Source organism: Bombus pascuorum, chromosome 11 (assembly GCF_905332965.1).
Source record: "Bombus pascuorum chromosome 11, iyBomPasc1.1, whole genome shotgun sequence".
NCBI lineage: Eukaryota > Metazoa > Arthropoda > Insecta > Hymenoptera > Apidae > Bombus > Bombus pascuorum.
The window spans coordinates 3,277,398-3,301,066 of record NC_083498.1 but is presented as its reverse complement, the minus strand read 5'-3'; the positions used below and the strand labels follow the sequence as shown (position 1 = coordinate 3,301,066).

Here is a 23,669-nt window from a genome sequence, read left to right as displayed (position 1 = left end):
TCATAATTACATCGGTCAAATTCGAAATTAAACTTCGAAAAGTTGCATAGAAAATGTACATTTGTTTAATGAGACATTAGTATACAGCATTAGCAGTGATTTCAAACGTATGTATGCTCGTACGCTTTGAATAACTTTCAAAGTATCTGGACATTTGCTTCTCTTCGATATGCAGTTGAATAACCAGTTGCCAGAAAAGAAAATTTCTAATTGTTCTTGCTTTTATCATAGATGTTATAATGTATGTACGTTACGATTATGTTACGACATGATGAATAATTATGATAGTTATGTCTCATTACAGTACTAATGAAAGTTCAAAATATTTGCTATAACATAAATGACCTGTTCTCCTTACTATCTTACGTAGCATTTCTTCGTTTTTAAAGACAGGTTGGAATATTTAAAGCTCCTCGTTTCCTTTATCTCCAAAATAAAGTTATATGGTACTGTTCGATAAGAAACAACGATCAAATATTTGAAATCGAACGAAGAAAGACAAAGATGATGGAAAATGGAAAAGAGGACGATAAAAAAGCTTCGAGCCTTTTCAGTTTCAAAATGGTAGATAAGACATTTTAATTAAGGAGGACAGGATTATAATATATTCATGAAAAGTTTCATAGAAGTAGATCTTGCAGGGTGTTCGATAATTTCGTTAGTCACGATATCTCGCGATCGTAACACGCAGACACGCTGGAGAGAAATTTTCCATAAAATGATCGAGTATCGGAGACGATGGTGCGCGGCTATACCCGAGAAAGAAAAAACCGTATCGCTGTTCAGGTTAAAGATTGTAAGAATAAAGATTAGAAAATAGAGAAGATTATATAGAGAACAAGAGGGGGGCCAAAGAGTGTGAAATTGTTGGAGACATGCAAATACTGCAGCCTCGATCGAACCCGACGAGAGTACGAAAAGTTCTTGAAAAATCTTACACGAGACCGTCATCCTCCTTTAAAATTTACCATACATACCATCACGTACTATTTACTATTTCATACTTACAACTCAAGTTTTAATCTGAACAAACGAACCGTGGATTTTTATGCATTCAAGGATAATCTAAACGCGTTCAAAACGCGCATAATACGTTCAGGTATATGAAATATAGAAAGTTTGACACCCATTACGATAAGTAGTAGGCGAAAGCGAAATTCCGTTTCTATTCTTTCATTCGTTTTGTAGCTAAAAATTTGAATTTTGTTAAAGTGGTCGCCACTTCTAAGAAAACTCTACATCTGGTCTTTAGTTTTTTCAAGCACTGAAGCCATCGACAGCGCATAGACAAAAGACTGCGTCGAAGGCAAACCATAAACGGTACACATGCAACGTTGGCTTCAGGGTTTTTCAGTCATAGGGTGACGCTACTAGCGTGCGGATCTGGATCAGCTCATATTGTATTCCAAACTTGGTACTTACACTTTAATATTCAAAATATATATATATATATATATTTTCTACCTTACAATTTATCCACGCGTTCCTTTGTATTCACATACATTCAATAACCTTAACAAATTTGCATAAATATCCGCGGTCTACCAATAAGATAGAATTTCCAGAGACTATATTTTGCTGTTTACTCGTGTGCCGATTTCTCAAGAAAATTTCCTACTTTTCACCGTGTGTTATAACGCACGAATCTCGTCGATCGTATTGCGAAATTGGGAAGGAAATAAGGTGTAAGTCCTTTTGGGAGAAAGAGACAATCGAAAGAAACTATATATAGACATAGGCGTAGAGTTTCGAGAGATGCAGCGATTATTGAGTAACAAACCATACCGTGTCTGTGCAATGTTCACGCCAACGAGATCACATGTGCGAGATCAACGCGATGCGAACGCGATAAAAAAAAAAAAGAACGTTGTTTATCTTAGCGATTACTCGATATAACGCGCGATATCTTCAAAGCACGATTCCATTTCTGCAAAATCGAAGCGATTTAACGGTCGATCCCCGTTCAGGAGATAGAGAAAAATCGTGCTTCGATGAATTTTTATTGCGTTCACATCAAATTACGCTTTCGTTCTTTACCTGTTTTTTTCTTCGTTTCTATACTCGTACACCTCGCGTGTCTCGCGACAAAATTGGCAACCGTCCGCGACGTTCTTCTTTAGACAGTTAGGATTTCTCGATACATTCCACGATTTTCCAGAGACGATGTAGAAATGCATTGGCAAAGATCACGAGAGAAGCGAGCTAATCTTTTAGAACGTATGGTTACGTATCTGTTGCATTGTCGCGTAAGTTCCTCCTGTATTTATACATATATTATGCACATTGTGCGGGAGAAATTTATGCCATAACCCGGTAGATAGCTGCATTATGTATACTGGTTTAGAACGATATTCTTTTACGTATTCTTCGAGATGTTTTCCCAAACAGATTTTTAGACTTTTTATACCGATTTGTTGTATGCATATTTATTAATATTCGAGGGATATTCACCATCTTTTTAAAGTGAACAAAATGAAAATCACGCGAGTTATATATAATTATATTAAAGCTCCTCTAAAACAGAATGTTTTCTACCGACTGACACGACGCTGGCCATTCTACTTATTCGAGGAAATTTTACATAATAGCACATAAATGGCGTAATTTTCATTATTTTCGCTTAAAAAGGAAAAAGAACGGTGAATATTCTACAAAAGTTAATGAATATACGCGAGAAAAAAGCGATATAAAGAGCCTCGTAATTTCTCCGGGGAAAGATCCCGAAAATTCGTGAAAAATATCGTTCTAAAGCAGTATAACCCGTTAATTACGCTGCGTGGCTTCCGTTTAATTCTTTTCACCGACGAAACGCGACGAACGATCTGCTCGCCCCTCTCGTTACGCGTGAAAACGAGAAAGTTGAATTTCGCGTGGAACGAAAAAGGTGCCGTCCGATCATCGACGAAGGACAAACTCGGTGTTAATCGAGTCGTCGAATGGAAGATGCACTGTGGTCGACTATTGCGAGTGTGTGTATCGTCGTCGTCTGCCGAGATAAAAGAAAAGTCTATGGTACTGGTGATTACTGCGCGAAAACGTAAATAGCGAAGGATTTCGACTGTTCGGTGTCAATCGCGCGATCAATTCCCTCAAATGGAACTGGACGCGCGCTTCCTTTACCCCTGGCATCCATCGAAGATGCTTTCTCTCGTCCAAGTGTCGTCGTGGAGAATATCTAACTCTTGTTCCACTTCGAATCATACGTACGATAGAAAAATTCCGCGATCCCAGCCAAAGGAGTATGAGATTCGTCGATTTGTTTCTCGTTTATTCTCGCTGGCGATCACTTGGATTGGTTGACGAGTCAAATCGAACTTTCATCGGTTTACGAGAGAAAAGGTTCGCGATACTTGAGGGCTCGCGTTATGTAGCGTGAAGGGAACGTAATAATAAAAACGTAATGATCCTAGAAACTGAAAACTCGAAAGGGATTAGCGTGGAGTCGATTGAAATTACAAAGTAATAAAGAAGCGTGGGTTCGTCAAAGAGACGGAGACAGAGAATAAATACTACCTCTGGTAATACGTTCTCCATCAAACGTAACAGTGCCAAATCGACTACGAATATTAAAGTAATGCGAAATGTAAAACGTCATCGTACGAGTAGAAAATATATGGGAAAGTTAAGTACATCTGACGCGAAATACACTGATGCACGAAAGTATCGGTTTGCAATATTCGTCCTGTTTTTATATTTCAATTTTATCACGATGTATGTAATATAACGTGTAAGAACAGGATGAATTTATGTTACAATCCCATACTTTACTCCCCAAAATAACGTTCCTTCTATTCGTTATCTCTTACCGAATAACAAACGAAATATCGCTTTTTTATTTTCGATTGATATGATATTTATACGTATGTTCTCGCGTATTCGTATCGTAACATTTCGCATCTCAGAAACCTTAATATCTTTAGTCGGCATACTGTTATCGCGTTTCCGTGGAAAACCTACTGCCAGGCGTAGCAAGTAGGGACGAAGGCGCGATAAGAAACGAAAAAGAAACGGATGAGATCGGATACGACAAAACTAAACGCGGAGAAACAAGAAACGACGAAAACCAAGAGAAGAAGGTACAAGAACGGACTGAATCGAACGAAAGAGAGAAACGACACGGACGAAAGTAAACAGTGGACACAGTGACGAATGATTGGAAGATCGTAAACCGGTGGTGGTGACAAAACGGCAAATGTCAGGAGTAAAACGTATAGACAGAATAATGTAACAGAATCGGAGGAAGCGAATCTTAAAACTCGAGGGCATGAAGCGTCGCTCGTAGGTTTCGGTTAAATTATAGTAAACAATAAGAACACGGAAAATAGAGATAGCCAGAAGGAAAGACGAGAAACAAAAAAGAAAAGGGACAAGAAGAGAAACAATAAAGACAGTGGGTCGAAAACGTACGAAACGTATAAGTGTGGGAAATAGAAATATGCAACGTGGTGTCGGCGTGGTATCGACATCGCGCGCACGTCGCTGAGCAAAAGTACCTGGGTGACAGGATTCTCTCCAGGACGATAGACGACATTGTGCATCGGCCGTTTACGGCCGACGTAATTCACGCAGACGAACTCGAGCAAGCTGGCGTAGATGAAGCACATACAAACGCCATCCCACACGTTCATGGCAGTTAAGTTCGACACGACGGGCAGCGTCGAGCGGAAACCGTTCGACGTCGTGAAGAAGTTGAGCATCGTCGTCACACCTGCGAACAGTTCGTTCCCGCTTTTTGTTTTTTTCTTTCTTCCTCCATCTCTTTCTTAACGACATCGGCTCCTCCGCCTTACTTCTGCGCAATACCAACTTTTAAGATTAGTTTCTTTCTCTCTTGAGACCTAATTAAAGAAAGTACTTCCCTCTGATTCGCTTCTTAAAAGTCGAACAAACGGATAGAGTACTTAGTCGTAGGGACGAATTCTCTTTCTCTTTCATTTCGCAAGACAGCTGTAGAAACCATTGGAGATTTAACGCGTTGACTGCCACGCGAATTTGATTATGTATATGTATCTTACCCTGAAAGCCGCGATACGTTGAAATACAGGCTGTAACAAGAACATGCCGCGATGATCGTACACCTAAAGGCAACGAGAAAGATTCGTCCAAACATACGCTTTGTCCGTCTTCGTTTGCGAGATGCAACGAATCTTCTGTTCCGATTTCGCGTCGTCCAGTCACCTTTGCAGAGGATGCTGAAAACGTTGCGTTTGCATTTACCACGTTGCATTTACAGGTAAATCTGTGGACGTGTTGTCATGCACCCGGTTACACTTTGAACGGCTGCTGGCGTTTCTCTAATTTTGCTGTATCCTAGATTGTAATATTTCAACAATTTCGATAGGTGCTGCGTACACAATAGATTCGTTATATCTCAAAAACGAAGAAGTCAGATGGAGCGTACGTTTGTACGAGAACCCTTCCCATTGTTTTAGTACAGAAGTGTACAATCATCTGCTGAAGCGAATCCCACATGTTCTGGTACATCCTGTATATTCGGATGTCGGATAAATCTTAAACCTTTTCTAGGAATTACGAACTTCATCCCAATAATTTGCAATGATATAATTAAACCAAATATCCATTCTATCTAATAATTTTCTGCCACTTATCGGATGATGTCATTGTTCCATCCACTAATTTCTATTGTTTCTGAGCAAAAAAAAAAAAAAATGCGATCTCAGAAAGGGTTTCGGGACTTATCCGACAACTCAACGTTTTATCCTGGAAGCTGCAATACATTAAAATACACTGTATCATAACGATTAATTTCTCTAGCTATATTACACTGTATCTGTGCACTTTTCTCTGACAATGTTATCCAAATCATTCACATTATGAACAAAATTTGTCTAGTTCTTGAAATGTATCTTATTTTAATCGCGATGCGGGTCACAAATGACCACCGTGGTAGTCAACGTGTTAAAAGACATAGTCGAGCTTACCGATCATTACTCGCGCTGGCACCGCATTCCATTCAAGCCAGAAGGTTATGAAGGAGCTGGTCACCAAAATGATACCCGGGATGAAGACTGTTGTGAAGTAGAAGGCACGATCTCGCGTAAAAATCAGATCCACCTTCAGGCAGCTGTAGTTACCTATTGTGCGTTACATTCACATTACGATTCTATCATTGCGCTGACGCGAACAGCGAGCAATTAGTTCGATGGCGCTAAACAAGCGATTAGAATGTGAGATTATCCTTCTAAACGATATGGTTAAAGATAAGTTTAATGGAGAATCAAAGCAGATGCTTTTTAAAGTATCGAATTATTTTCCTAGATTCTTTAACTTCGTCGTGACATTATCTTCAGTCTCGTCTTATTTCAGTTTTTCTCTTTGCTTGGTAAAACACCGTCGAATTTCGCATTAACAGTGAGACGACCGTAATCGACGCTCCAAAAAAATGTTCGCTTTCTCGACGAGTTTCCTTGGCTTACTTTGAATCGGTAAATAGTTCTGTTTGCGCAATGCCGCAGGTAGGCTGATATCGGCATTCGTGGATCTCCCTCGGAGAACTCAGCTTTGTGACAAGGGGGACATAAACGAGAGAGAGAAAAAAAAAAGAAAAAATAGAGTAGGAACAAGAGGTCACTGTCGTGTCGCCAATCTTTCGCAACGAAGCTCCACATTCGCGAAAGCGTTTCAAGCCGAGCTAGATCCTAACGCGTGAACAGGATGAAAGTTTAAGGGAACAGGTGAACGTGAATCGAGGGACAACATCCAAGTCTCAAATAATAATTTATATCGAAATCAACGCAACTGATAAGACCGAACGTACCAGGAGAATTGTTTCAATTATTTCGCATAACCAATCGTTGACCATCGAGAAAAAGAATCAGGAAATGGTGATGTGCGTAGCGAAAAATTGATCTCGTCGATTAAAATTCAACGGTCCAATGATGCTGTACGATCTCTTTTCGTGGTATGAATAAAAAAAAGAGGAAAAAAAAAAGATGACAAAGAATGGAGCAACTATAATGAAGCAGAAGCGAAGCATAGGCTAAACGATTGAAACAAATACGGTTCGAATCACGTCCAGCATGTAATACTCGTATTTGGAACTAACGTGTAGGTTGAATGCTAACACGACTTACATACGGTTCAAATACTAATCTTTCGTAACGTTCTAAAGCACGATCTTTTGTCAAGCGATTAACAATCAAGTGTGACATATCCCTATTAGAGATGCTAGAAATATCTCGATGTTAGAATTTTTAATCACTTGACAAAGTCGCAGGCGATAAGACGGTCCGCTTCGACCCTTTGTACTCGTACAGCTATCTGTTGCCAGGGAAATCTGTGTAAGAAGAGTGTTTGAAAAGTCCTTGTTTATGCAACGTTTAATTGGATATACGTTCTCACGATTTTATTTTGGAAAAAATGCAGTGGCTCACGAAAGTATCTATTTGAACGCTTAGCATAGGATACTTTTACGTGTATATATTTGATGTGCTATATAAAACGTTTTGAAATTTTATTGCCACTATAATGGGATACGACTGTAATGGTTAGGTATATTGGTAAAATTTAATATCAACGTGAATATATATGTAGATCGTGTAAGATGTTTATTGCAGACATGTGCTTAGTAAAAGATTATTATGTAACATAAGTAGCAAACGTGAATTGCAAAAATCCGCTAATATGTGAATATTGGATTATATATATAAATATTGTGCCATAATAACGTAATTGACCATCTTCTTATTTCCAACTTGTAAGAAAACAAGATTCGCATAAATGCTTTCATTTAATCATTTTCACATTTGCTTGAAACTCGATCAATATTAATAATTAGTCGAGTTTCGTTATACTAATGAACTTTCAAATGTTTCCTATCGCATGACGTATCCGTGTGTCATTTCTGTAAGTGTTGGAGCACTTTCGTGAGCTACTGTACGTATATGGTTCAGGTCGGACGCAAATCGATGTTTTTCGCGTGTTCGTCATAAAATAACGCAAAACGAGTACAAAGAGTTAAAGCTACCGTGACATGACGTACATAATACGTAACACATCGGATCTATTACTTGGGACAATGTTTCCCAAATTCCTCTATCGTGGACAGTTCTTTCTTTTTTCCTATATTAATTAAGCGAACAAGCAAAAAAGAAAAAACACCACAATTTCCTTCCCCGTCCAAGGAAGAGGACGATTTGGGAAGCAGCAACTCTGAGTGTCTAGGCCTGTCTCATGAGTTGGTAAGCTTGGTCCTGTCTCTCTCTCTCTCTCTCCCTTTCATAGCTTATCTAAATCTCTTTCTCTTTTTTTCTTGTGAATATCATCTCTTTTTTTTTTATTTTTTTATAAGAAATACCGTTCATATCGAAGGGGAGGATTTTACCTTGCTCCTCAAATCTGCGCTGGCACAGCGAACACTTTGCGTCCCCAAATTCATCGAACTCGTCCTCGTAGTCGACCACGATCTGTCCCTCAGCTGCAACAGAACAGCCCACGATCTTCCTTCCTCTCTTCTTTCTATCTTTTATTGTATTTATTTATTTTTTTTTTACTTTTCCTTCTCTTGTTTTCTATTTGCATCTCGTTGTCTTTATCTTTTCTTTTTTTGCTTTTTTTCATATCGCTGTCGAGGGGACGGATAAATCTTGATCTCGAGAGAGGCTCGATCGATATGGCTCTCATGGAAAAAAAGAAAAAAAAAAAACTCTGGCGTTTCTTGGAAAAGAATTTCGTGTCAGGAGCTCCAGGAGGGTATCGAAATGTCAAGGATAAGTGGAACGGTATTCGTATCGTATGAATTAAAGCGCGCGCTCAGAATTTACTTGCTACACTAAGACGCGTAACCTCTTGATACTGATCAGCGAGGAAGGTTGAAATACCAATAAATTAAATTAACAAGTCTAAACTAAATCTTTCCTCTGCGTGTTCTTTTCTTTTCTCTCTATTCCTACAGTGTGAAAAGTGAGTCGTATTTTTGCGTGAACAACGAGAAGACGAAACAGCTGATACGTGTGTAAAGGCTATATGTAAGTTCGACGATAGTTTGATTTCGCGATGTGTATGTGTATATGTGTTTGTGTATGTGTGAAGCGTTGACGAAAGGCAAGGGCAAATTTGGCGGTGAACGCGGAAAAGTGTAGAGATTCGAAGGTGTGGCAAGATCTATCCGTCCTCCTTGTTCGTTGTCACATGCGGCCGATTTTGATTTTCTATTCTGCGACGATTAAAATTCCGGCAACGATGTCTTCGTCGAATACGAAATAAATCGTGTCTGAATTGAACGGGCACAGAGGAAATTTAATCGTTGGGCTAACTAGACCAAGCATTACCCGCATACCGCCATGGTTGATCCCTTTAGGGTAAAGGAGAAACGCGAGATAAATTCCTTTCGGTCAAGTCTTACAACGTCAACCTGTCCAATCAGTGACCGTTCGTCTTAAGAGCATCGAATTTAGAAAATTTGTCTGGATTAGGTGAAAGAGAAAAGCCGCTCTCTCTCTCTGCGACCTGAAACGAAAACTATCTTTCACCTTGTTTCACGTTAATGGTTAGAATAGGTCGATTTTTCTTTGGGAAAAAATAGAGGCGAAATGGTGTTCTGTGTGGTTTTCACTCCACAAGCTGCAGGTATCACGCTTTCGACAAAAACGTTCAAGCTTCTCACTAGTTGCGAAAGCTGTTTAAAGAGCTTATAAGCGACCAAAGTAACGATTACGAAACAATTAGCTCAAACAAGATATCTTGAATCGTTAATTACAGAGCTATTAGCGACACATTCCTTTTTTATTTTTGCTTTTTTCTTTTCTTTTTTTTTTTATTCTTATTGTAATAGGAAAAAGTCGTATCCGAATGTCGTACTAGTAATCGCCAAAATTATCAAGATTATTTATCCAGCAAAGCAACGAGAGGCTCGTGTTTACGAGTAAGATATATATATGTGTGTATTATTCTATAATATGTATATGTATATAATTTGAAGAAATTCGCGACGACACGACGGTGCGAGGAACAGAGCATAGGAGAAAGATGGCATCGGTGAGGGCATTAATGTAATATTAGGTCACTGAAAAATTGAAGGCCTCACCCCAAAAGCAAACCACGGCGGGCTCGGTTATAAAGCGAGACAGGAACCAAGGTTGCCAATATGCACTTTCTAGAGGACTATGTATATTAATCTAGATAGGTATATATTCACATCTAAATATATTAATGTACAAACATATATATAAATATCTGTATATACACACGTAAAGAGAGAGAAAGACAATATGTGTACATACAAGAAATGTATCTACGCCAACTAGAAAGAAAGGTAGAAACAAAAACGAACGTTTCTTATTTTTTTTTCTTTTTTCATAGTTCCGCTACGTCGCATGCAGAGTTCGTTCTTTCTTTTAGATTTTTCCTTCTTTTCTTTTTAATTCTTTTTCGGTGTTCCAATTAATCGTTCCATACGCGCACGAATCTATCATAGAAAGTTAAGCATACGCATTCTCGCGTTCGCTCGACGCACCGCTTAATAAACGTTCCATAAATTTTCGGGTCGTATCGATCCCCGCTTTTCCTTCGTTATTCGAACCTATACTGCGGGATAAGCCAACAAACTCACGAAAACATTTCACGGTCCTTTGTTAAATAAAGCGTCCTATCGTAGTGTCATTCCGATTGATGCAGTGCAAACAAGGTCAGGCATCGGGTAGAAATTAGCAACGTCACATCGATGTGCACGGCGCATGCATTGCGACTTACCTGGCGATTTAAGGAACGATCGTGAACGCGGTCTATGGAGATTCGTCGTTCTGATGACCGTTAGAAACAAAGACAGACAAATGAAATGCGAGCAAAGGGGATGAAGAAGAAAGAAAGTTGGCAAACAGGCCAATGAGCAGAGAGGGGCTGATGAGACAGCAGAAACGAGGAAACTTAAACGATTGATAAATATGTTTTCAACTGAAAAAAATGCGAATCCGAAAGAAAGGGGACGATAAGAGAAGCTCGAAAACGGACGCCGTCGAGATTCCAAAGGGGAAGATAACGGTGAAATCTCACCCCCTTTCGAATCTCGGGACGAAGAAATTTCATCCCTTGCGCGGCGCCTGTATTTTCAAGAGAAACGAGAGCTTTCGCGTGGATCAAGCGCAGATCAGACAAAGGCGACGTTATAGGAAATGGCCGATAGTTAGCAGGTTAGATAAAGGCGAGAGTATCGGAAAAGACGCGAATAATACTAGGAATCATTTTTCGGTAATGCCAGCCGGATTTATTGATCCGGTGGCGTAGTCCTTGGAAACGATGCTGGAATTTTCCAGGAATGCAGCGAAGGTTTAAAGGATGCAGCGCTTCAGGTGCATCGACCTACTACTAACGAGTGATTGCGATTCTTCCTTGAATATTCCATAGATATTACGGTTTCCAAATTCAGCTAGAAGGTATACGACTGTACACTCTTCATCTTTCTATCGCATTTTTCCTCTTTTTTTCCATATGATATCTTTTCATCGTTCACTTCTCCCGACATGTTTTCTAACGTAGCAAAACTATCTGGTCAGGCATCAGATTCAAATCGTTTAGGTCATCCTGAAAATTTCCACGATTTTCCAAGCATTGAAAAGATATTACGGAGCACCTCGCATGTTGGATTATATTTCTGGACATTAAAAGTTTCGTGTTTATGATGTATTAATAATCTTGAAAAATCTTTTACAAGATCGGTAGATCCAAACAACTTTCGAATTACCTTGTTTCACCATCGAGAAACCTCTGACGACCTTTGTCCTTGAATACCCTTTGAATAACCTTTAAACGACTTTAATGATAATGTATCTATGGCATCTTCTGAAGTCACTTTCATTCCATCGGGTTCCTAAATAATTCTGTTAAGGTCCTGATAAGAACACTTTTGGGAACAGCAGGATTCCACAAACGTTCTGCTTCATGTTTATATTATCAGTAGATTAGGATAGAACCGTTTAGATAGCAATTTGATTTTAGCTCTGGGATAAGCGACATCAGAATTATTAATGAAAAGTGGCAACGAGGAAAGATATTGCAACGTTGTCCTTTAGCTTTAAGGAACGTAAGATACCTGTATTCAAAACTAAAGGAAAGAAGTTAGAAACAAATTACACCCTGAAAAAATGATGCAAATTTTAGATAATTAAGAGTTACTTTAAATTTATCACGTTTGCACGAATATATCGACGACTGTGCCTTAATTAGAGCTTTCTCTTCTTTGCATATCGTGGACCATTTCATTATTCAAATTCCCGAAACTTTTCGTTTAATTCAGCTCGATTTTATTAATAGCATTCAAATTATAAAATTACGAACTTATCGTCAGAATATCATTATGAATTTGTTATATTTCTGTAACTCTTGCAAGTAGTTTGGACAAATTTTTCCTGTATGCTAATACTCGGAAACTCTTTACTTTTACGTTTAAACAACCAGACTGAATTTTAGTAGAGGTGCACACGTTGTTTCGAAACATGTGGTTCGCGAAATTTTCAAAATGACCTATAACGATAATATAAGAAGACATAGTCGCGTCAGGTCGTATAATAGACAGTACAATAGTTCAACTCGAGAGTCTTCGAGTGCGTACACAAGCGACACTAAAATCGTTTCCGTGGACTAACGAAATGGCCGTGTTTGGTGCATTGCAACAGTACAGAAGCGTGTCATTTAAGGATGCAGTAAAAATCATAAAAGAGAACTGATAGCGAATAGAAAATGGTATAGTCTCGGCGTCATTTTTTTTCTCTGATTGGTTTCGATTATTTATAATAATTCGATGATAACTCGATAGACCTAACGATGCATTTACCATACTCCAATATCAATAGTATCATCGTACAGTTCAAACAGCTGTCTCAGATGACGAGTGGAAGATCGTAGCGATGTAAATCACGATTTTCAGTGTATATTTCTCTCACAGTTAATTAAGCTACAATTTTATTCTCCATCGAGATATTTTATTTCATCGATATGAGAAGATACAATGGATTTCTCATAACGATAAATAGGCGAATGTCCAGGCAAATTCTTATCAACTGAATGAAAGAAATAAATATACTAAAGTAGAATAGTAAATACATATAATAGAAAGCGTAGAACGTTGTTAGATAAGAAATAGAAATGAACGAATTCACGTGACTGAGCCAGTTTTTAGCCAGTTACATCAGATTTTGAGGATCGAAATGCGATACAATTGTCAAAACTGAACGATGATACTTAAAAGATTCTCGTGTTTTAATTATCATCGCTGCCTTCTTTTATCCTAAGTTTCTTTCCTTAGTTTCAAGTATTCACTTTAATACAATAAACCGTTGGTTTCACAACTCACCTCTCCAGCTTACTTTGATCGGACACGTGATTGTCTGGTTCTTAATGAGGTATGCGTTCAGCGACGTTAGACTAGGACTCTTCCGCAACGTACCCTCGTCATTTTTCCACACGTACGTGATCGCCGATTGCTCGTACGATACTAAAGAAGAAGGCAGAAGATTAAGACAGACTGCTCAGAGAAAATGTTATGTGATCAATTTTAAGAAACGTATTCTTGTAATATTCACTTACTGCTCTCGATCGCGAATGAACACAGTGGGTCATCGAAAGGGAAGATATTGAGTCTACCCTGGCAGGATAGGATGAGATGACGCCTATAAGATCGAAAGTTCTTCGTGAAATCGCGAATGTCGAGCCCGATAACATGTTTAATAAGATTATCCAAATCGTCAAGTTTCAGACTTCATTTTAGACTTTAAACTTTCATCACGATAACGTGGTAATATGCGTTATCAGCATGTTGTGTTTCGTTAAGGACACTTTCTAACTTTCGCTTTCTCAGCGCGGATAAGGAAAGACCTTCTCAGATCCGCACTGAAAACACGAAGCAGAATATTCACAGAACATTGGAACAAGGCACGTGTTAATATTACGTGTGTATGCAAAACTTTTAGTCTTTTTCTTTCGTCTCCTTCGATTTATATATGACACACGCGTTACGAATCGATGTTCGAAATATTTTCCCTCGTTTCGTACGACTTTCTGTCAAGTTTCGGATTCGGCCGCGGGAAGACTGACGTTGCGACATTTTTCGCAACATTTCGAAAGTGCTGGTCGACTAAAGACCGACTAAAAGCTGATAATCTGTCGGTGTGAGACCCGAAGAGTACGCCACGTGCGGAAGAACTTCCCAGGCTGTGTTAACACTTTACCGACCGATAGGCTATTAATCGGCTTTTTGTCGCCGACATTTCTCTTTCTCATTATTTGAGCAGTAATATATTATTTAGTACTAAGGTACCTTCCTCAGTTGCGTCCGTCGCGTTGCTTTGTAAGCTCCCACAGTTTTATACCAGTTTGAAAAACTTACCCTTCGCGATGAACGAAAAGAATGGTATTGGAGAGTCCAAACCGAAACAGAACCGGCGCCATGGAGAATCTTCACCTGAGCTGCCGGTCTGACGTGCGTATGCTGTTGAACCGCTAGTAAAGCGTTAAGCAGAGCGATTCCAGCCACGTGCGACCTAACGCTCTCGTCATCGTTTATCTTGCTCAAGATAGTTTCACGCAGTTATTGTCACCGATCGATCATCAAGTTGGCGTTTCACATGCGTCAATACCGACCAGACAATTGGAAGGAAAGGTGGCAAATGATATCGGTAGAAGGTAAAATTTTACACGAACGTCCGATGAAAAGACTAAAACTTTCGCGTACACGCAATAACGCGATCGAAAGCCGAAGGATCAGAAATATGCTGTTCCAAATAATCACCGTAAAGTCTAGATTCCCTTTTAATATAGAAACGCATCGGCTTGCAATAGAAAATGGAGATAAATACCGCATAAGGTAGTTGACCGTGCCGTTGCGATATATCCGAAGGGCAAAATGAACTGGTATGAGCGGGTCCTTGAAGTCTCCGTGCATTATGAAGTACGTGTCCGGCAACCAGATATCATCGTAATGATGAATCGCATTCAAGTAATCGTACTGCGACCGATTGCTGTATCGTAATCGCGGGTCGTACCACTGTTGTTGCAGCAGGAATTCCACCTCGTATTTCTGTCGATAAAAGAAACGCAAGGACCGTTACGAAATTCCAACGATCATCGTCGAATGAAATATGTAGAGGGGCACGTGCGTGTCACGTTTTAACGGCCTTAGCGCACCTGGTGTCCACGAAAGATTTACGGTGACGCGTTTCGCTATTTCTCTCGTACGAGGATAAGTTTCGACGAGCTAACTTATCTCATCGAAAGGACGAAAAATATAAAACGAACTGCTTATTTCACGATACGATAAAATCAAGGTGTGAAAATTACGTTAGTTTTCATGAAAAATGAATTTTTTGGGGAAATTTTAAGGTACAACTGTTATTTTTAATTGCTAATACAAACGTAGCGATATTTAAATATCTCTATTGCCCTCGCCCGGCAACGAGTTTGAAATTGAATATTTATCTCCTTGGAAAAGACGCATTTTTTAATCTATGAAATTAATGTAAAACGTCAATTATTTGACAATATCTCACGCGAAGCCAAAAATCTTGCTCTAACTGTACTTTCACCGTCTCCCATTCAAACAAAAACGAACAATTCTGTTCTATAATTTCTACAATTTTTTTGAGAAAATTTAAGAAGTAACTGTCATTTGTGTATAAATGCAGTTATAAATACAAATTTTTCGTCCTAATCTTTACACGTATAATGATCACCCAAGAAGTGAGTCAATTCTTACGCCATTGTAGTTATTTGTAGATTGTTTAGCTTTAGTTCTGTTTTACGTTTCTAAACTATGCGAAACCAAGTGCAATTTTGTAGGCCATCAGGCTGAAATAAATAAATACGATAGAATAGGAACGACGAATCGGACAGACGCGTAACATTCGTACGCATGGACAGATTTAATGAGAGAAAATTGGTCAATTACCAAACTGGACTCGTCGGGAGAAGCCAAACTTAGCAAGAGCACGCTCACGTTTACGGTCAAGGTTCCTGAAACACAGTGTACGATTGAGATTAAAGGTTCCACCGGGCACTTGTTCGAAGCAGTCACCAGAAGAGCACGCTAATTCGAAAAAGAACATTCTTCGGAAGGGAGACATCTCGCATCGGGAAAGGGAATCGGCATTACTCAGAAAGTTGCTGGCTAATCTTTTAACTTCGACATAGTCTCACTTGCAAACATCGGTTGAAACGTGTTTGACATCAAGCGGTGGCAAAGCAGAAATAGTCTCGGTTTCCCTAACTCGTGCGAGTGACTTGTAAACCGATCGATCGATCGAAGGTACACTATGGTTTACGAAAGCGTTTGAACCTGCTATGAGACAACTTTTATGCCGCGTATCGCGTGTGCTCTATAAAACAACACATTTTGAAAATTCGTTGCCACTGTAACGTGACGTGACTGGCATGATCATATCGAAGGAAAATTTTAAAGCGATTCCAAAATGTACATACAAGTTGCGACATATTTATTGCAAATATATGTCGGATAAAAAATTAGTACGCGACATGAACAGCCGTCTCAAGTATACAACAAGTGTCAAACATCATCTTAGGGAACATTTTATTAATGTTTATTAATGTAATCGATAATTGACTCTTTAACAAGTTTTCTGATGAAATATACAGGGTGTATGGTAACATTTCAAGGGACCCATCTCAAGAGTAGACAGCAGGCACGAAAGCAACGAAGGAAGTTCATGCGAACACGTGTTCTGTCTGACTTATTTCTGCGTTTCGATAATCCGCAACTGTTTACTTGAAATGGCTACTAGTCGTCGCGTCGAGGAATTTCTCAATCTTTTAAATATTCCAGGTGTACGTCGAATAACACAGACCGAGTGTGGCCATTTCGAACACGTTTCCTGAAGAGAAGAGCAGTTTCGAATCATTGAAACGCTTAAAACACAAAAATGGCTATAAATTTGCAAGAAGAGCGGATGGAACATGTGTTCGTACAAATGTTTTTTATTTCTACCTCGTGTTCGCTGCTGGAGTGTTACCATATTCTCTGTATATTTGTGTCAAATATCTTACAATTTTACGTATATCTTCGAATGTATTTCAAACTTTATCGATGCATGTATAATCACGCAAGTCTCGTGACGTGAAAAAGCAAAGGAAATTGGAAAATGTGCAAGTATAACACACGTAATACTCGCGCATAAAGCACATGTACGAGTCTTGGAACGCTTTCGTGAGCCTGTGCACGTACGATCATCCCGATCTCAACATTTGAAACTTCGATCCCGAGTTTCGGTCTGCGATCCCGAGATCGACATGTTGCTGTTTTTCTCTTTCTCTTTTCCTTCTCTACGCCTTGCCAGAAGCCGTTGCTTGTTATCGCAAAAGCGTCATTAGAGCCATGCTGTGCACATGCTGCGACTAAATTTCGTGTTTGTATATTGTGTGAAGCTCGTAGTCGGAGAGTTAGGACTCGAGAACCGGTCGTCGAGAGGCGCGATAGCACGGCGACATTCGATCGAGAAGAGGATCGCTCGCAACGGAAACGGAAACGGTAACGGAAATGGAAATGGAAATGGAAACGGAAACAAAATGATCGTTGCAGCGATGCTCCGCCGGGCGAACGGTTTCATTTTCGCTGCACGCCTTTGTCTAATCAATGATGTGCCCGATGCGCGGTGTTTCTCAGGGTGGAACGACCAATTTGCACCGGCACTGTTCGCTTGTCACGCGTCTAACGAGTCCTAACCACCGATCCGATATAATTGCCAACGCATACCACTACGGCAAAGACACGGCAAAACGCGATTGCGTTTGATAAGTTACGTAGTACGGTGTCGTGAAATACGGATGGAATATGGGGCAAGGATGGAGCGTGATGATATTTAGAAATCGTATCTCGACGATCGAGGAACAGCCTGTTGGCAGCGGCTCTCCGTGACGAGGTGTCGTCTTCAGCGATAGAAACATTTTCGCCGATATCAACTGCTTAAGAAAGTGTGCAGGATGTGTCAGGCAGTTGAGCCGGGTTGTAGCTCGACGTCGACGAGAGATAGCAAGAAATTGTAGGGGAGAAAGTTAAACGACGTGATAAGATCTCTATGTTCGTAGGTGCTCACTTTTTTCTAGTACGCAACGATGCACCGGCAAAGCGTAAATGCACTCTTTTCTTAAACGACACTCTGTAAGTTTTCGTTGATCATTCGGTGGAAACTTTGAATCGTCTGCGAGAAGGTATCGAGATACTTGGGTCGACGAATGCTTAGTTTAAAAGATATCTCGATTTTAACTTCGCGAAACTGTGTATACGAGAGACAAGGAAAGGGCGGAGTGGTTGTGTTCGTGTTTCCTTTGTCTCTTATACGTTAAATTCGGTGGAATTGAAATTAAAATATCTTTTGGATTAAGCATTTCTCCATCCGAGTGTCTCGGAGTACTTTTTTGCAGAGAATTAGAAAATGCATCGAAAATATTACGGAGTTTCATTCAAAAGAAGAGCTCAATTGCGATTTCTCGGTGAATCGTTGTATACTAAGAAGAACCGAGTACCTATGAACATAGATTGTATCGTGTCATTCAACTTTTCTCCGTACTGTTTCTCTCTATCTCTCACCAATTTCGAGATATGACTCGACTCCATTCTGTAACGCATCTTGTACAGTGAAGAACATAATTGAACCTGTTTTATAAACCATTTTTTATTACCCTAATATTGCAGGTATACAAAAAATTCATACGATAGACATATTTCGTGCAATTGAAGCTAAGCTAAACAATTTTTGTCCGACGCCTAACGAGAAATATTCGTGGGTTTAAGCGTGTTTCGTACTGTACAACCATAGTTTGATCGTAAAAATATTTAGCAGAAAAATTGATTAGATTATAAGACTCCTATGATAGCGATTCTCGAATTGCAGAGGAGAATCGAAAAGCGATAGAGCGAAATTGATCTTGAGCCAAAATCTTGTACAAACTATAGCAAAACACATTGAAGCAATGCTAAGAAGCTAAAGAATTTGGAATAAATGAAAGATCGACTAAATATAAATATTTCTTATTGCAAGAACGAAAGACATTGTACAAATTGGAAAATCGTTTAGCTTATCATTAACCATGCAAAATATTTCTGTTACGTTTATTTTTCGTATACCTTGATGTCGATAGTAAATAAAAAATTGTTCGTATAAAACTCGTGGTTGTTATATCGTAATATCAGTACAGTTATGTTCTACACTGTATACCAGGATTATGCAGCAGACAATAAAAAAAAAAAAAAAAAGAAATCAACGCGTTATCGAACCGTGAACACGCCGGTTTTCCTGCTGGTTTTTGATAACAGCCGCTCTATTATTACGCCGGTGAAACGAGCAACAATCGGCGGGGCACATCGGACACGAACGTTGCCAGGCTCGAAAAGAATGTCAGATACCGTGATCGGTAAGCAACGCTTTTACGTCCTCTTAACACGAATGTCCCGTTTCGAGCTTCGCGTCTACCAACAACACAACTTTTCTAGTATTTTTTGTTTATGCTGTTCGAATCACGAGCCAACGTTTTACGAAGTAACGTGGTAACGTAAAAAGTTTTATTCAACCGAGCTGCCGCGAGTATTCTGATTGTGCGTGTGTTTAAGATCGAATAGTCGAAGGGTTTAGGTCGAACAACGTTTACACGCCTCGCTCGAATCGTCCGTGTCTCGCAACACGTCCAAGATCACGTTTATTCGAGCGAAAAATTGCAACTCGAGCTCGATCGAAAAGTTTTCTCAACACTAGAACTATCTTTGATATGTATCTAAAACAAATACGTCGCACATGATCGGTTGCAATTAAACTGCTGTTACAAAGCTAAACCGATAAAATCGCTGATATTGGCACATGTCGCTTATATTACTAAACCAACACAAATTATATATAATATATATATCTAGATAATAATTGTATACGCGGTCAATGCTATTTATAATCGCGTTTCGTTTCGACAGAAGCGAACGTTAATATCACGAGGAACAGCGACGAGTTTTTAACGATTCAAAGAACGAAGAATCAGACGCTTTGACCAGAGTTTGGTAGTTCTAGTGTTTTAAAAATATAGGGACCGAGAACCGAGAAAAGCTTTCAAAGAGCAGAGTCTTGTTGCTTTTGCCAACAAGAATATACATGGAAGCAGAAAACCGTAGTGGTTCCACTAAAAAATCGATCGACCTATAAACCCTCGTACGGAAATTCGACTAGCAACCCATTCAGGATTCCATATACGCCCGTACGTTTCAACAGTGTCCTCCGTTATATACAGCTATACACGGTACACACTGTTACCGATTACATTCGCCGGAGAATCAAGGGCTTCGTTCAATAAAATAATAAAGTCGAAACGAATGAACAGAGACGGACGAAAGAGGCGGCAACGAGACGCGAAAGAGAGGAGAGAACGCGGCGAACTGAATGGGTCGGGTCGGAATGAAAGTCGTGGTTGCCTTAATTATTTCTCTAGACGAGGTTACGAGAGAAGTAAAAGCAGAAGGACGGACCGCGAAGGTGGGTGCGAAGGTGTTGGTGCGACGTGTAGTGGTTATTGTTCTGGTTCTTGTACTGGTTCTTGGGGTCGTTAGAGGAGGTCGACGACCGGTTCGACAGGCCGGTGGCGTCACCAGGCCATCGCATTCCGCAGCAGAAATCCGCATCTGTAACACCCAACAACCCCTTGCCCACGTCTCATCCTTTTTTTCGTGTTACTATCGGTCAATGTAACTGTTCGATCCTGCGCTCGCCGTCTACTTGTTCTTCCTCGAATTCCGCATTTTTCCTTTCTCTTTTTTTTTTTTTTGTCTTTTGCAGCACGGCATTCCAGTATACGCGATGGAACGACAATAACAATAACGACAGCAACGACAAATTACTGCGGTAGAAGAGAGGGTAGAAATACGAGGCAAAGCTCCGACGTACATAAATCACCGATATCCGTGTAACGACGATTGCGAGTACTATCACGAAGATTCTAATATCCTCGCCAAAAGATTGTTGGTCTTTTGTTCGATCGATGATCTTCTTGATTTAAATTATGACCGAAAGATCTACATGCGCGTACGTCCAAGTAGCATATAGTAGTAATTTGATTTATTTTGCAATCTTCGGACGATCTTTAAACAATCTTCGATTTCGATCGCGATACAACGATAAAAGTAGGAATTGCGAGTTGGTAGAAATACGACACATTTGCTAGTTCTAATGTTAATTTAGATGAAAAGTCGACGAATCGTTGAACGTGTTGAAAAATGTACGACATTTATGTTTGTACGGCACGTTATGTATGAGATTCCTTAAAGTTATTTTTCTACCTTCCCTCTATTGTATTATTCTGTTTTCCCGAAGTTATTATCCTTAGAACAAGAAAATGGTTATCTCATATTTCCATCCTCTCTTCCGTGTCTCTGTTGGGAAAAAAAACATTTGAAAAAATATCCAGCTTTCCGTTAGGTTCTTGACAAATAGCTTTTCTACGAGCGATTCGTTATCCGATCGAACAGCAAAAAGAATAGCAACGGGAATGTGAAGGTTGTATTCATTTCGTAAGAGTCTGAGTGTGTGAATTTCTGTGACACCCAACAACTCTTGCCCACGTCTCATCTGGTTTCTTCGTGAACCTAGTTCCGCCTAACGATGTCAACACCTATCACGAAATCGAGTATTTTTGGGGAGGGGGAGCTTATGAACGTTCCACCTCGATCGAATCGATAGGAAAACAGCACACCCCTATCGACAACACAAATATTTTCAATGTTGATTTTACCATACAAACACTGGTCAATTTGTTCAAGTAAACGATAAGGGCGTGCCGATGGATTTTCAATTACCGGACACGATCAATTGGCTCGCGACCTATTTAGGCTTCCCTTGCCAAATTCTTCGCGAAAACGTAACCTCGAAAGCGTTAAACACACATTCTACCTGACCTTATTTGTCCCTTTCTCGGAATCAGGATGTTCGATTAAATTGGCAAGAAGAAAGTAGAAAAGAAGAAAAAAAAAGGAGTGAAATTTTTTTTACAAAAAATAGTAAACAAAGTGAAAAGCTTTGCAGAAAATTAAAGTGACGGCATGAAAAGCATAATTGCACCAGTGCTCGCAGCCTTTATATAAATAATTTTTTATTTGCCACTAAAATTACGGTGTAAAGAAGAAATAGACATAACAGAAACGTTTTGTACAAATATTTACCGTACGTTCTTCTCTTTTCTTTTTTCTAATCTGCAGAAGAGAATCGGCGATCGTTCGAGCGAAATTCGTTCGATTACTGCGCCAAAAATCTTGCACGAACTATGCCAAAACGCGTTAAAACAATTCCAAGTGCAAATGATTTCGCACGAAATTCTAGCAGATTGTTGGTAAAAACAAAAACGACACAAAGTCGAGTACTTCGTGTTGCAGATAAACGAATTAAAAAAATTGTTTCTACTAGCATCAACTTGTACGAGATATTTCTGTTATGTGAATTTTTCGTGAATGTCTAATTTCAACGGTAAATAAGAAATAATTTATATAAAATCTGTTGCTTTTATAGGTTCAGTTACGCTCGTCGCTGCATCTCGAAGAAAAATCAGGAAGCTGCACAATTGCGCCGCGCCAACTCGTTCCGGTGAACTTCAAATAATGCAGTTTCCATGCAGTTCGACTTCGTATCGCGTTCGTTTTGTTAGCGACGCGACTCTTCACCCTCTGAACACATCACGGATTTCATATTCGTTTTGTACATACTTTGCTCTTCAATTTTCGTCGCGCAGTTCGTTACTTCCTTTCGAACTGGTATCTATCTAAGTTACGCGTTTGAAAATTTCTCCCTCTTTCCCTCTCTCTCTCTGTCTCTGCCATCTTCTCCATCTTACCAGGATGTTTGCGTTTATTCTACCACGAGAACACGAAGAAGATGTGTACTTAGCACGAAACAAGCAATCAACGTGTCTCTTTTGTCGCTGCAATTGAAAAATGTTGCGCCAACGTAGCGGGGAAAAGTAAAGGGAAGCGATACACGTGGCTTGTTTTCTCCACCGATTCTCGAGACTCGTCGCCATTCTCTTTTCATCTTGCATCTCGCACTTTCGCGAGAAAGCGTGCTTTCTTTACATTCGCCGGCTGAACAAATGATGCCGGTGCTTGAGGGCGCCGTGACAACTTCCCCGTTCCCTCCAATGCACAGAGAAACCGTCCTTTTGTCACGCCAGACTTTCTTTCAGAGGGTAAAACGTTGTCTTCCTGATAGGCACTTTACCGAGCCTGGCGTGGAAACCTGTTTCACGCCTGTACCGTGATACCGCTACATCGATCAATTACCGATCCCTTTGTCGCTTTCGAGATTCTAGAAACGGAAATCGTAAAGCGCAAGGTGGAAATCGGAAAGCGAAAATCGTCGACACGCGATACATAATATTAGATGGATACAAAACTTCTGTCGGTTCTTGCGTTGTTTCTTGGTATAATTCGCGTTTCTTTTTCTTTTTTCTTTTTTTAGATAAATTATAAGGCATTTGAAGGAAGACTATCCATTTTATTATTTGCTTAATTTTTGCTTTTCGACTTCGAATGGCTTCCGGCTGCCAACCTTCCAAGAATAGTCAGGGTCTTTACAATACTTATTCCTATCAGAATGGAGACTAGCTTTGTGTAAAAGTTACGAATATTGTATTTTAACAGCAGATAAAAATTCATTTTACGTCACTAATCGATGTTGCATGTTCGAAAA

At 39.7% G+C, this 23,669-nt stretch overlaps 2 protein-coding genes across 13 annotated transcripts in view; both read right to left on the bottom strand.

Annotated features, from left to right (window-relative positions):
• The window catches only part of LOC132912128 (glutamate-gated chloride channel), a 94,194-nt gene that overhangs the window by 14,094 nt on the left and 56,431 nt on the right, over nucleotides 1–23,669 (bottom strand). For 4 of the 12 annotated variants that reach the window (XM_060969265.1, XM_060969266.1, XM_060969267.1 and 1 more), the window contains exons 5-12: nucleotides 20,465–20,617; nucleotides 15,896–15,960; nucleotides 14,808–15,028; nucleotides 13,540–13,622; nucleotides 13,307–13,447; nucleotides 8,345–8,437; nucleotides 5,943–6,095; nucleotides 4,494–4,708 (exon numbers count right to left, since the gene is read on the bottom strand). In XM_060969265.1, coding sequence (XP_060825248.1) covers nucleotides 4,494–4,708; nucleotides 5,943–6,095; nucleotides 8,345–8,437; nucleotides 13,307–13,447; nucleotides 13,540–13,622; nucleotides 14,808–15,028; nucleotides 15,896–15,960; nucleotides 20,465–20,617 — 1,124 coding nt within the window. The remainder of the gene's footprint in view (nucleotides 1–4,493; nucleotides 4,709–5,942; nucleotides 6,096–8,344; nucleotides 8,438–13,306; nucleotides 13,448–13,539; nucleotides 13,623–14,807; nucleotides 15,029–15,895; nucleotides 15,961–20,464; nucleotides 20,618–23,669) is intronic. The other 8 variants (XM_060969269.1, XM_060969271.1, XM_060969272.1 and 5 more) reach the window with 3 other exon arrangements.
• The window catches only part of LOC132912153 (prefoldin subunit 6), a 107,490-nt gene that overhangs the window by 32,518 nt on the left and 51,303 nt on the right, over nucleotides 1–23,669 (bottom strand). The window lies entirely within an intron of this gene.